This window comes from Electrophorus electricus, chromosome 19 (assembly GCF_041902795.1).
Source record: "Electrophorus electricus isolate QZ-2024a chromosome 19, ASM4190279v1, whole genome shotgun sequence".
NCBI lineage: Eukaryota > Metazoa > Chordata > Actinopteri > Gymnotiformes > Gymnotidae > Electrophorus > Electrophorus electricus.
The window spans coordinates 18,227,969-18,243,195 of NC_137515.1; the positions used below are offsets into that span (position 1 = coordinate 18,227,969).

Here is a 15,227-nt window from a genome sequence, read left to right on the forward strand (position 1 = left end):
CATTTTTCGAAATAAGAAAGAAAAATAAAGAAACTCCTTACACTAGAAAATGATGATGTGTAACGAGAAGCAGACCTGCATGGTATGTAACAAATGTGAGGTCACGTTAAATGCTTCACCTCGTTGTGGATCCCCAGGGAGTTGATGCGCTCCAGTTTACTGGACCAGTAGCAAGCTTCCTCCTCTGGGATTTCTGTTGAAGACAGAGAGATCAGGATGTCATGTGGCTCCATTTGTCTCAGACATGCTAAGACTGCATGTTCTGGCTGTTTGAAAACTGTACATAAGAAGAAACGCAATGAAACAAACAAAAAAGATCTTGAAGCAGTAAGTGGCAAGGGCCAGCATTTCGGAGTCAAGTTCACAAGGGCACTCAGCTCCCACTAGGCGCTCCAAATCCCTGTTATGTCTGTGCTGGGGGTTGGGCCTTCCCCCAGGCCAGGGTTGCTGTAGAGTAAGTAAGATGGCATAAGCTAAAATTATTCCCCAAAGCTGAAAGGGACATATTCTACAAAGAGAAACAGACATACAGCTCCTAGCCTGAAGTCCAGTTTTACTTTGTAAGTAAAAGAAAGACCCTGGTCATTGTAGGTGGTAATAGGAGTTAATCATGCCAGGAACTACAACAGCACTATGATGGCTACAGCCAATCCTGACCACTATTGGCAAACACAATTGCATCTTGTTTACTCATTCAGTAATAGACCCCACTATGTGTAACCAAGTCATAATAACCAGGGCCAGTAAATCTGGGGCAGATCCATTTGTCCCTGAATCATATGACCAACCTTTGAAGCCACAGAAGACCCTGAGTACAGGTGAGCAAAAAAACCCACCAAAAACAAAAACCCTGTAGCTTCAAAGACGGCAGATGAAAGCTGCAACAGGCAGACTGAATGGGATCAATCACAAACAGCGCCTGGGTTACCAAACCAAAACACACTGCTTCAGTAAAACCTGACCTTCCAATACCAGCCCAGTATGTAGCAGATGTGCCAACTATCAGCAAGGTTCATATATCTGCTCTACATTCCATCTTCTCTTAATTTTGGGCTTTTTAATCAAGAATCAAATAGAACAAAGATAATACATAAGAGGTACATTACAATATATAATTGGTCCAATAGCACCAAAACACATCCCGCTATTCTGGTACTGAATTATTTTGGGGCTGGCAGGGTTGTTTTATACAGGTTGTTCTGTCAATGTGTTCATAAAATATCTCTCGAATCAACTTTTTATGTATTTTATGAATTGATGTAATGTATATATTTTACTAAAAGAAAATAAGAAAAATGCTTTTATATCTCAATGCCCCTACCACACAAATTATGCTCAAGCAAAATTTGAATGTATAATCCCTCTGAATTTATAATCTAAGATATCAATGCAACAGTGGCTATTAATGCAAGGAGGTAAATGACCATGCTGGCTGCCTTAAACAGGATTATACATTTGTAGTTTTTAGCATCTCTGTTAACACTGCTGTGTGTGCGCGCATCAAATGCACACTACACTACAGGGCTCCTGATTTTAATGAGTCCATCATAGCATTTAGCATGAATTCAGTATGGATCCTTCGAAGGCTGTTTATACTCTTTAGGAGGCAAATGGATTTTATAGACCTGAGTGGTATTGATACCTTCTTTTGCATCAATAACCTTCTTTAGAAAATAACTGTGATTATATAAGTAAGTTAAAGGATCAAATTGTTCCAGGGCTAAATTGGGATGCTCATGTTAACTACATTAGGATTTAAGAATGGCTTATCAGTAACTGGAACTGATCGATTGTGGTAAATCTCAGTTGGCGATGTTGGTCATGGTGACTATGTCCAGGTGAAATCTGCTAATATAAAGACATTGAGTTATCTGGAATAATTGTTTGAAGAGGGTGAATTTAACATCAATGCAGTGGGTTCTGTGCACAATGGGCACAAATAACAGTCATTGCCCATTTAAGAAGGAAACGCACCAAATGGCAGCTCGAAGCGTGTGTCCAGTAGGATCCGGTGTGACGTAGGGTTCTTCGTGCCATAGATTTCGTCAGCCTTCATTAAAACCTCTGAGTCCAGCAATGCCCATTCTCCAGGGCCTTCCTGAGGAGATGAGAATAGCTTAACAAGAAAACATAATGAAGAGGGTTGACAAGATAGGTTGGTATTTGGGAATGTGAATAAGTGCTAGACAATCACGGTGCTTCTATCACAAACCCTGCAAAGTGTCATATAAATGTGAGTAGAACAAGAGGAAATGCCAAATGAACCAAAGTGAACCACTGTTAATCAATGTTAATGTAAATCAGAGTCATTCACACGTGTGTTATTAGTGTTTCTTTCTGATGTGTGTATGAAATTACTGAAAATCTACACAGTGCCAAGTTAAAAAGGCTTCACACGTATTCTACCTAATCCTGCTCTCCATCTTGAGAGTGTGTGTGTGTGTGTGTGTTTCCTCACCTCCTCTGCATGCTGTATGCTTTTGAGAGGGACCCATGCTGTCCCCAACAAGGTGTCCCAGATAAGGCCTTTGTTCCACACCTCTACAATGAGACCCAGGTCCAAGCGGTTGATCTCACTAAGGAAGAGAATCGATGTGGTTTATTAATTTATTCTTTACCCATAATTGTTTATTCGAATAGCAATTATACAAATAGCAAGCACGGGTTCAGTGTGTCATTATGCGTTGTCCATGAGGGTAATAAAAATTCAGAAAAAAAATAAACACAGTTTAAGAAAATGTAGTAATGCAACAGGTAGTAATGAATGCTTTTTTAACCACCATCTGCAGTAATCAACTACTTGTTGCCCAACATGGAAGCGATTTTTGAAATACATATACACTCAGACAACAAGTATGTTGTTGCATGTCACCTATAAATCAGACTAATTCTAATCTCAGCATTAGCAAATATCTTTGCATTGAAATTATTTTACTCTGTTTTGAAGTCCCCCCCCAAATAGCTCTAATGCCCAAAATGCTCATTCAGTGCATCCTAAAATTGAAACCCAGTGCTCTACAGGTCCTAAGGCGTCAGAGCTCCGCACATGTTGCGTGCAACACTGAAGAGCAGAAGATGTAATGATTGCAGACAAAGGAAGAGGTCTGAGAGTGGGAGAAGAGCTCACAGCTCAGCATGAAAGAGCTGCGCTAATTAATGCAAGCTCCTGCTCTTTTGTCTCTGAGCTTTCAAAGATACCAGGTGCATCACACAGAAGGGAAAACAAAACAACATTATACATATTACACAAAACAACATTACACACACACACACTCACACACACACTCACACACACACTCACACACACACACACACACACACACACACACACACACACACACTGCTGGGGGCTGGAATACTCTCAATTCTCAAAGACAAAACCGAAAACCTCATGATGAAGAACACACCTATTTGTTTATTTATTTTCACCTTTTTTTGGCAAAACACACACACAGATCAGAGGAATAGGAGCTAATTGATAAGTTGTATGGAAATTGGGAGTAGTCTATTTTTGAGGTGGTGTATAGCCAACAAAACATCATTAAGGCCCTCTGAAAGAGTTCTTTCTCACACACAATGGTACCAATGGTAAAGGTACCCCCCAAAAAGCCTCTATTTATAAATACAAGCCAAGTGTGTACATCTCCCACAGATTCTTGCTGCGTCAGTTATGTCAGGGACTTTGCAGTAAACACTAGCAACACATAGGTTAATGGATAAAAAATAGTTGATTTGCAGGTACAACTAGCCAACCGAGCGAACAGCAGCAACATTTGAGGAGATGGTGAAGAATTTTCAACCACCTATAAGGTGTTCTGATTCTTCATACAGTTCTAATTGCTGGTGAAATAAGAATATGTGAGAAATGGAGCCCCAGATAGTCTATACAGTTGATGTTGAAGTCATCATACAAGGCTGTGTCTCTTCCTATGGGTTGGACTATCAAAAAGGGGAATTTTAACTGCGATGACAAGCCATGTGAGGGCGACAGTTTGGCAAGTCTCCTGGTGTTGTTTTCACACCCCCCGGCACTCATATAAACAGACCACCTTTCATCGACAAAAACAAGAAGCTTTCAGAATAAAAAACAACAAACTGAATCCAAAACATAGGCTGTTTGGTGGTGCTGAAAGAGAGGAAGCAGATGTTGGCTTCTGGAGTGCTGAGTGAGAAAGCACACAACTGCACAGCCGCAGCAGCTGAGGAGAGTTCACACGATTCTGACCACACAGCCAATTCTGAATATGATCGTAAATACACAGCTGATTCTGAACACGCAGACACAGTGCCGGTTCTGAACACGCAGACACAGTGCCGGTTCTGAACACACAGACACAGACACAGTGCCGGTTCTGAACACACAGATATGGTGCCAGTTCTGATCTGCTTTCAACCAACTCTTATTGGCTCTCAGCTTCTTAAACACACACAAATATCCCTGATGTCTGTTTACGTACTTTAGTCAGGTGATTTTTATGTCAGAGCATTGAGAGCCAATCTTTTCACCTTCATTCTGTTTGGACCATAAAGGCTACACACACAGACACACACATACACACAGACTCAGACACACACACGTGCGCACACACACACATTCACACTCACACACAATGCCAGCCAGCCTTCACCTTATTCACAGGTGTCTTTTATTTCTTAGAAATCTCCCCAATTTTGACCATAATCCCATCCTCCACCCTAGCCCTGACCCTGAACACAACCACTTCATATGGCATAATTTTCCCAGAACATGGTCTACTAAACTCCAACTCATCACCCATTTTGTAAAGGGGTAGAAGGAAAAACAACCAAACAAATGCTAACGCTGCTAAAAAATGAAAGGAAATGAAAGGGGACTACTTAGCATGACCTCATCTGCATCATGCTAACTGGCCCCCTTTGTGTTTCCTTCATTATTAGCAATGTTTGCAGGGTAGCAGTTAAGTCAAAAATACTGCATTGTGAACTCACAACATAAAGTCTTGCTCCCAGCAAGGCTGCTCCCCCCGTACCGCAATTGTTGTGCTTTTCACATTCTGCACCTTCAGGGTAACGTAGGTGTTGAATTTGTCTGTAATAAAAACAGAATAGTGAGAATTAATGAGAAAGTATATGGCAGAAATAGAGAAACACATCACTAAAAATTTCAAGGTAAAAATTAAAAGCACTGTGTTATAGAATGCATATGTAATGCACGGAAAGAAGTAATCAGACACAACATATAGGGCTTTATACCGTGTGAGGCTTCCAGTCGTGTAGGCTATTGAGTCTAAAGGAGACCTGTAAGGCATTTCCAGTTTTTCCCTTTCCTTTAGCATGTTGTACAATTTTTTGTGCATGTTCAAATTCTGCAAAGTTATAAAGCCCAAAATTCACATCAAAGTGTGTAACACACTCTCAAATAAATGACTTTTTTTCAGCTGCCTGAAAAGCATAAATCCTGAAATCTGCAGTTGCCTCATTGGAAAATAAGCCATTTTCTTTGTTACAAGATGATGCCTACTGGCAAGCTTGGCACGCCTTCATACATAGGAACTACTGGAGCCCAGGAAGAGTTTGCTCATTTTTGTAGTCATTTCAGGAATATGTTGTGTCCTTCATTGTGAAGGGAAATCTCCTTCATATGCTCTGCCAAAGGCAGAAACTCAAAGAAGTCAGTAGTTGAAATTCATTTTTACCACTGTTACAATTATTTTACTGTGTTCCCAGCACATCACGGAGGACTGCTTCAAAAACCGTGTGAAGTTTGATGCTAAATTTTCACATCTGATACTCCTGAAGGATGGGGCAGTTCCAACTTTGCATGGTCTAACAGAAGAATCAGGTACACAACTTGCAGGTATGCATTATTATTGGTGGATTTGGGATGTTTAAACCAAATGGGATAGCTCCTACAAATGTTCAGGTGTGGAGTGGTTGCCTGCAGCTAAGTGATAGACACAACGTTCAGCTAACAAGGCTAACATAGTCTGATTTCATAATCAACTGCAGGCTCCTTTTTACCCAAAATTGTGAGGAAATATGTCAATCAGTGTTCAAGTGTGGAGGTGGATTTATGATTACAAGTGCTAATATTTCACGGTTTTAATCTACTGTTGTGGGACTGTGAACATCTGTGAAACCACCAGACACTAATGTTCTAAGGGCAAGTACAGCTTGAATATAAATTGTGCCTAAAAAGAAAGCAAAGAGTTTACCTACAGAAAAGCATACCAATTTTCAGTCTAAAACCTCTTCAGTAATAAGCTTTGTATCATTTTTAATCATTGATAAACCTAACAAATATTTGTACATCATTTTCAAGTGCTGTGTGCAGACTGCACGACAGGGCAGAACATGTAGGGACAGAGTGGGCAAGCTGACCACAGGTTGATGGCACGGGTTTACTATAGTCTCGAGAGTTGCATTTCATTCCACTTTCCTTCGCTATTCTTTCCATCTCCTCTTCTGAATTCCATGCCATTACAGTGTCTTTCCCCACCAAACTTCATATCATTGTCATCTAATGCCCTCCAGGTTCCCTAGATCACTTCATTGATGATCCTGACATTCTCCTGAGTCAATTACCTTTGAAAGAAATCCACTCAATCTCCTTGGAGACTCCAACCTTCCAGACAAGCTTCATTCCTCCTGCATCCTTCCACTGTTCACAGCATTTGACCTCACCCTCAACCACTCTCCTCCAACTCACAAAGTGGGCAGTGTTCTGGACCTGATCTTCACCTGTACAACCACAACATCAGACATCGCAGTCCTCCACCTCTCGGACCATCACTTTCTATCCTTCTCTCTCTCCTTCCTGCTCTTTCCATCCAGTCCTCCCCAGCATGTTCCTCCTCCTTCTGTAGCAATCTGCACTCCATAACTCCCTCTTCCCTTATTTCTACTATTGTGTCCACCTTTCCTCACACTGACTCTGTCTTCTCTCTCTTTGGATACAGTTACAAAGTCTTTCATTTCTACACTTTGCTCATCAATGAATATTCTGTGCCCTCTCTCCTCTATACCTGCAAAATCCTCTCCTCTTCCAACCAGTGTGCATTCCCCAACATCCAACTCTCTGACTTCTTTTTCTCCTCTCTCCTCAGAGAAAATTCTTCAGCTCCTGACTTCCAGCAATCCAACTACATGTCCACTGGATCCAATTCCTTCAACTCTGTTCCAGATAATCTCAAGAGATCTGCTTCCTTTCATCTCTGTCATCATCAACAACTTCTTATCTTCTGGATACATGCCAACTGCATTCAAAACCACCAGGGTGGTAACAATCCTCAAGAAAGCCATACTCGATGGCTCCAACGTTACCAACTACAGACGAGTATCACTTCTCACTTTCCTCTCAAAAGCCCTCGAACGAGCAGTTTACAATCAATTGTCTCTTTTCCTCACCCAGAACCAGCTGCATGATCCTAATCAGTCTGGCTACAAACTGGCACATTCTACAGAAACAGCCCTCATAGCAGTGATGTAGAAACTTCATGCTGCTAAAGCAGCCAAACTGTCATCTGTTTTGATTCTTCTAGACCTTTTGGCAGCCTTTGACACAGTGAACCACAACATTCTTCTCTCTGTTCTCTCCAGGCTTGGTGTGACTGGCTCTGCTTGGAGATGGTTTCAGTCCTATCTGGAAGGATGGTCCTATCAGGCAATATGGAGAGGATCCACATCCAAACCATGTAGATTCTCCACTGGTGTTCCACAGGGCTCAGTATTAGGCCCCCTTCTCTTCTCTTGGTGTTGTAATATCTTCTTATGGTTTCTGCTACCACTGCTATGCCAATGACACTCAATTATTTCTTTCTTTTCCACCCTCTGACACGCAGGTCTCCAAACGTACCTCAGCATGCTTTGACTGACATTGCGTCATGGATGACAGCCCACCACTTGAAGCTCAACCTCAGTAAAACTGAGCTTCTGTACATCCCAGGTACTCCCAACGCTTACCATGACCTCACAGTTTCCTTCGAGAACTTCCTGAAGCTGCATGGACATAACTTTGGACAACCTGTTGTCATTCTCAATTCATGTTTCAAATCTAACCCAGTCTTGCAGATTTCTCCTTTGTAACATACGAAGGATTTGGCCCTTTCTCTCGCAGGAAGCTACCCACGTGCTTGTGTAGTCTCTTGTAATCTCATAGCTGGACTACTGCAACTCGCTACTTGCTGGTCTTCCTCTAAGAGGCATCAGACCTCTACAACTTGTCCAAAATGCAGCAGCACGACTGGTCTTCAGTCTTCCAAAGTTCACACGTTACTCCACTGCTGCACTCCCTTCGTTGGCTTCCAGTAGCTGCACGCATCAGATTTAAAAGCCCGATCCGTACCTCGAGTACTTCGAACCTCAAGTACGGCTCGGCTTGAAATACTGTGATTCCGATCTCATGGAAGACAAGCATCGAGACTATTTTCTCTCCTGGGTCCAAGATGGTGGAATGAACTTCCTGTCCAGACAGCAGAGCCCCTTGCAGTCTTCAAACACAGACTGAAGACCCATCTATTCGTGGAATATTTAAATAACAACTGACCCTGCTCCTATATTGACTGACTAAATTAGTACTTATTGTTTATTACACTGTTGTTTAACAAACTCTAGCACTTATTGTTTATTGCACTTATCATTGTCTAAGACAGACTTTATGCATTTTGTACTTCTAGGCATCAGCAGCGATCCCGGTATTTCTACAGTATTCTAGATCGTTGGTATGTTGGACTCTAACCTGCTGTACTGTACTAGGATGTGTTCTATGAGCAAATGACAAAGTGCTTTTGTAAGTCACTCTGGATAAGAGCTTCTGCTAAATGCCATAAATGTAAATGTAAATGCAAATCTAAGCATTTCAGACTTAGTGAAAATATGTAAAGTATGAGAAAAATAATGTGTTTGGGAACAATCTATTCAAGTAGACCCCAAAATTGAAATTATGAAAATTAAAAATTAGTAAGAGCCTAAGAGAAAGCCCAGCACACCATGCTGAGGCTAAAGACGTAAATAGTAAATACTGCTCACTCAGTAATGAATACTACAGCTGAATAAAAAGGGGAGGGACAACAGAAAGCTGAGTGCCTTGAGAAAAACAAACACACAAAAACAATAGTAGGAATGAGGAACACACACACACACACACCACACAAACACACACACACACACACCCAACACACACACACACACCAAACACACACACACACCAAACACACACACACACCAAACACACACACATAGGTAAAAGCTTCAATGTAAAAAAACGTTTTTAAATACTGGATTTTTCAGTCAGGTCCTTCATCAGCTGTGTAAGTTTGATTTGATTGTTTATATCCATTCTGTTTCACTTTTCGTCTCTCTCTATTGACGCTCTAACTGCACAGGTGCCTCTAGCAGGCGGCTGAGACAGAGGCCTGCACTCTGTCCGTTGTCCTAACGCTGTGTGCACTGACCCCGTCTGACCGTGCTCTGGTAATTTCACGGAAGCCTCATGCAGGCCGCAGGGAGATTACAGACATGGTGACAATCAAGCCTCTTCATTTCCTGCTCTTTCTGAGAGAGGAGTGCGTTGTGGGAGTGACATGGGTCCAGTAGCACTCCCTTTCATCCTCACCAGCCCCCTCCACAACCATGTCCTCTTCTCCCACCCCAGTAACAGAAGAGGACAGAACACACACACACACACACACACACGCACACACGCACACGCATACACACCACACACCACACAAACACACACACACCACACAAACACACACACACACACACACACTAGTGGAGTGGTACTATGGATGATCACAGGCACACAGACATATATGTGTGTATCGACAGCAATGGGCATGGCTAGTGATAGAACCAGAGAAGAATCTCAGCTGATAAAACAGATCCTCCGATCTTCAATGTCCTCCATTGTCTCGCTCTTTGCCATAGGGATTAAAAAGCAAGCGGTTTTGCCCATGACAACAGGTCAACAAAACAAACAAAAAAATTCAAACAAAAACAGTTCATTTTAAAAAACAAGGTCCTGTAAAAATATCAAATTCAAAGGCTGCTATAACAAAAGGAGGTATCCTACTTCAACCAGAACATGTCTCTGCAACTGCCAACCAAAAGCCGATGAATGCCTTTTGTCATAAGATTAAACAGGAAAGATAATGGCAAAGAGAACAACCATTTTGTTTTGTGCACTGCAAAAATAGCGTCACCTAATAAACTGCAGTAGCATTAAAGAAACTATTAAAACTATTAAACAAACAAACAAATAAATAAAGTCTACTGGTTGAGAACTCTGACTGTAATTGGAAAAGCCTTTCCTCTGAGGTAGCATTAGTATCGCTAAGGTAGTATTGTCATCGCTGAGGTATTATTAGCGTCGCGGAGGTAGACTGATAGCCATTAGCGCTGTTGTCCTGAGAGACAGGAAACCTCTGTTCACTTGTACCTTATGCCGGGTTCTGCAAAACCACATTTTACTTTCTCAAACAGATTACACAGCATTTCCCATGACTGCTGCTGCGACTTGTAAACAGCACAAGAGTATGAAGACAAAAGCGATGAGAAGATGGAGGAGGAGCTAATTAATCACAGGAGCACTAGAACCAGGCTGAGGCACCAACTACAATAATCCTACAAAAGCAGTAAACTGGATGGAAGACAAAAACAGGGAACTACATTTCTGATGAGTTAGAATTCAACCTTACTATAGATGAATAATTCAGCTTTAAAAACTCTTGAAGGTTGCTTCTTTGCTAACCAACCAGTGGTGTACCAAATGTTTCTTTATTCATTTTTGATGCTTGTTAATTTTTTATGGATAGGTGTAGAAAGCCTGGAATCTAGAAGCCAATGCTTTGCATTGATCTCCTAATGAACATGTGAGTGCTTAGTATCATCCATCCAATTAGTGTGTAGTACTAATCATTCAAATTAGTGTATAGTATTAATCATTCCAATTAGTGTGTAGTACTAATCATTTCAATGCCTGTGTGCAGAAAGTTCTGATGCCTCTGGGAAATAGTTCCAATGTATGCATGAACATAAATCTGATGTGTGCAGACATTGCCAATCCCTGTGGTGGACAGTTCTGATGTCTACGTGCAGATAGCTTCAATGTCTGTGGTGGATAGTTCTGTTGTTTTTATAGATAGTTCTGATATCCAGGGATGTCATTAGGGATAAGTCTTTGGGGCTAAAGCCCTAAATGTTTCGATGTCGCCCACAAATAATTTTTCCTTCTGCACAATAGCACTACAGTCAATTAAAAAAAAAAAAGTACATTGCAAGATTGAGCCCAGAATCTTTACATATACAGCTAATGCCCCTGGTGATGTGTGTGGTTGATCAGTCTGATATATGTGGAGGATAATTCTGTCCCTGAGGAGTCTGTTCACCGTCAAAGCGAACAGCAGTGCATCTTTTGTGTGTCATGTCTATGATGACTGATGTGAACTGCCAAGCAGCGGCATTGATCAGCAGAGACAATGATCGAGATCATGAACTGTAAAAGCCTCTCTCAGAGCCAAACCAAACCACTCCAAGACAACACCACATGTCCCTCTGACTTTCTCAGAGATTAATGTAAGATTAATGTTTATACAGTATCCAGAGTAAGCTCCAAATTAACTTCTCAGAGTAACCTTTTGTTTGTTTCTTTCTTTCTTTCTTTTTGTTTAAAAAAATGTTTTTTTAACAGTTTATATGTTTTCTCAACTTTTATTCTTCAAGTAGATGCAGCAAAAGTAAAAATCATAGGGATATATAGGAAGATCGCTTCACTTACAATATTTCAGGTATGATTGTCACTGATACAACAATTCATATCATTGCATTATTACAGCCAGGGTAATAATGCAATGATATGAATTGTTGTATTAGTGACAATCATCAAGCCCATTAAATCAAGACCTGTCATAATTAATTTCCTTTCACCCAGAGCAGGCCACATATTGTTTGGCACGAGAACACCCATGCCGCTGAGATAGGTGTGGGGTGGGCGTGGAGGGCCCCGGGTGAACGTTTACAGAGCTAAGCAAACACTGGATTACATGGAAACAAAAGAGCCGACAGCCAGCCATAGAGGCAAGATTGGTAGGCCTGTTTACAGTCAGTCATAAAGAAAGGCCCAGTGTCAGCACGACAGCTTGCTTGTCTGATCCCATGTTTGTCCAGGACATGAAGCACAGCGACATCCCAGTTCTTGTATGCCATGCCAGTTTCATGCAATGGCTACGATAATTGAGCCATTACATCATTCAAGGAAGCTAAAAATCAGCAAGCAATAAGCACGATGGAATGCGTCACAGGAGAAGAGAAGGAAGGAGCTGATGACTTTAGTGTCGTATTTTCATGTTGCATTTTGTAATAAAGCAATCCCATGCAAGCAGTGTAGCTTACAGGTATTTTAAGGGAATGTGAGAGGTAGTTTAGGGGTAGTCTGGAGTAATTTAGAGGTAGTCTGGGGTAGTTTAGGGTAGTTTTGGGGTGGTACAAGTCATCCTGATGTGGAGCTACTTTCTTCGCTGCTCTAACACAATCACCAGGCTTTTCAGGAGTTGAGACAATTGTTATAGCACAGGGAAAATTGCTGTTCTGAGGGGCTCCAGGACTAGATGTCCTCTCGCAGTGTGGGCCATGGCATAAACTGGACTATGGAAAGTGGACTAAGTGTCAGAACTAGAGGAAATCCTGACAACCGTATCCTTTGTTTTACAGAGTCATATCATGTAGGGTAGATCAAACCAAATATTGTTTCCCTGGAGATGTACAGAAAGGTCAGGCCCTGTCTTAAGATGCATCACAGATAAAGGAGCAGTATTTAAATAAATAGGTTTAAATTATATACTAGATAAGAAATAACAATACTGCACTTACCTCGTGGGCCCTGAAGTTTGGCTTTCTTTACTAAAGTAACAAAAGGAGAAAGAGAGAGAGAAAGAGAGAGAATGGTTAGAATGTAAAACAAGCCAATATAATACATTGAGCAGTCCCAATGAAAAGTAACTGAGATTGGCACCATTCAGAATAGATTTAGAGGGTAGAGGGTATTTCTCATGGTGTCCTTTGTCACTTCGATGCTGGACTTCATTCATTAATCCTGCTGCCTTCTTCTCAGAGGCCCTGTGCACTGCAGCCATGACCTGTGTTCAAAACTACTGGGGCATTGGGCTTTGTGGCATTGTGGAGCATATTAACTACATCAACGAGCAAAAAGTGAGAGACTAATAATAATCATGTTCATTTATATAGCATATTCCAAAATCTCTGAATGCTTCAAACAGAGTAAAAAATTATTTGATTAAACAAAGTCCATGACAGTACATTAATGAAACATTTTACATATTAATAAATACATTTTTTTTAAATAAAAAATGACAATAATACTTATAGTCCAGCTATATGTCTTTAAGGTTTACATTCCTAGTATTCTTTGAATATCTAGTTCAAAGTTTAGGAGTTTTATAAGAAAACCATCTTCTATGAACTTGGTCGGAAGTGATCAGCAAGATATGTCAAAGCAAATCCACCAAGGGCTTTACACATCAAAAGCAAGCCTTTGCAATAAATATGTAACTTAGTAGGCAGCCAATGTAAAGGATTTTGTTGTGCTGGTAAGGACTATGTTGCTCACATGATAAAATCTTCAAGGGTTACACCAAGGCACTTGATCTGAGTTTTTAATTTTACAGAATATCCTTCAAGGATAAAACTTGGAAATTGTTGCCAATAATCTCCTGTTCCACTGTATCAATAAAGCAGCGAGGACCCCGGAGCAGCTCAGTTTTTGGGGTTTTTTTCCACTCAGTTTTTTCTACAAAAACTTACTCTGGATACAAAATAAAATTTAATGCTTGAAATCAACCTATGTTCCAAATGATCATAGAAACTGACTGCTCTTAAAAAAATCTTTTTCCTGTTTCAAACAGTTTAAAATATAACTTTTATTCATAACTATATTTATAACTATAAAAATATTTTTAGAAGTACAGAAATGAAAATGTTAAGCTCCTTTTGTATAGACACAATGACTATTATGGGATTGAGTGTGGATTTGGGGGAGATTACCGTAGCCCGCATTATAACAGCAGCTGCAGCGGCAGATAGATGAGAGGACCAAATGTCTAGCAGCCATCACTGGATTATTCCACATAAACACTTCCAATAACAGTGTGTACTGTATTATATAAATTCTAACCTATACGTAATCTAACCTAGGTATAGTTGGTATGTAACATCCTACAGTGTGAGTTTTAGGTTATTTCATATAAGCAGTATAGTCAAAGCTGCTCTGGCTGAGTATGGCTTGGACAGCTAATGTGATAGCTCACTGTCAAATATGCAAATCACTAAGAAAAGTCAATTCCTTGTAGGACATTTGACTACATTAAAGTTTCAGATACAAATCAGCACAAGTCAAAGCAATGTAAAGTGGCAGGCATGATTGCTTATGCAAAGACATGCAAATTAGAACAAAAACATCCGCAGATTGCAGGCCAAGAGAGGAACACGCAGTGGAAAATAAAAATTAGGTATGCAAGTGCCTTTCCCCAGTTTCCTTATGGCTCTGGAGAGTGGGTAAGCATTCAGTGTCTCAGTGGAAACTGAGGCTTATCCTTCCGGTTAGTTTAGATTCAGGTTTTCTCAGAAACCCTAATGACATTTTAACTTTCCCAGTTTCGCTCCTAGATGTAAAATGTTGTTCACATATTCTCTCAGAATCTTAAAGTGCACCACAATAACATACTACACACTAATCCTATGAGATATATACAATATACTGATCTTAATAGTATGGGTTTGTTAGGTTAGTACACAAAATATTAACATACTACTTTGTTTTGTAATAACAGAAAGTGATGAAGCGTTGCTATGCCAACATGCATCACTGTAAGATGTGACAGTTACTTTTGACAGGGGTATTAACATAAAAATCTAAAATACTTAGTCCTGATCTTTTACCTCGCTTATAAATATGGATAAGTTATCTAAATTTAGCTGCCATCATCTAGTTAGATAATTAGCTTATAAAGGCCAAGCACTGAGCTAGGTGACTACTGTGGCTAGCTAAATTCAAAATTCCCTAGACATAAGTAGCTCCTCCCTTTCCATTTTGCATTGCATTATGGGACAATAGTGTCCATCCAAACCATACTAAAAAACAGCTGGCAGCATGAATATATACTCAACTCATTAACATTTTTAACTATGCTACATACTCAAAAACTAGTTCGAAATTGCTTATTCCTTTACAT

At 40.5% G+C, this 15,227-nt stretch overlaps 1 protein-coding gene across 14 annotated transcripts in view; it reads right to left on the reverse strand.

Moving 5' to 3' along the window:
- The window catches only part of unc13bb (unc-13 homolog Bb (C. elegans)), a 70,704-nt gene that overhangs the window by 48,346 nt on the left and 7,131 nt on the right, over positions 1 to 15,227 (reverse strand). For 9 of the 14 annotated variants that reach the window (XR_014118540.1, XR_014118541.1, XR_014118542.1 and 6 more), the window contains exons 2-6: positions 12,850 to 12,879; positions 4,969 to 5,068; positions 2,459 to 2,576; positions 1,975 to 2,116; positions 120 to 193 (exon numbers count right to left, since the gene is read on the reverse strand). Coding sequence is in view for 11 of the 14 variants with exons in the window: in XM_081701748.1 (XP_081557874.1) it covers positions 120 to 193; positions 1,975 to 2,116; positions 2,459 to 2,576; positions 4,969 to 5,068; positions 12,850 to 12,879 (464 nt within the window). In the remaining 3 variants the exon portion in view is untranslated. Of the gene's footprint in view, positions 1 to 119; positions 194 to 1,974; positions 2,117 to 2,458; positions 2,577 to 4,968; positions 5,069 to 12,849; positions 12,880 to 15,227 lie in introns of those variants that run through there. The other 5 variants (XM_081701755.1, XM_081701749.1, XM_081701754.1 and 2 more) reach the window with 2 other exon arrangements.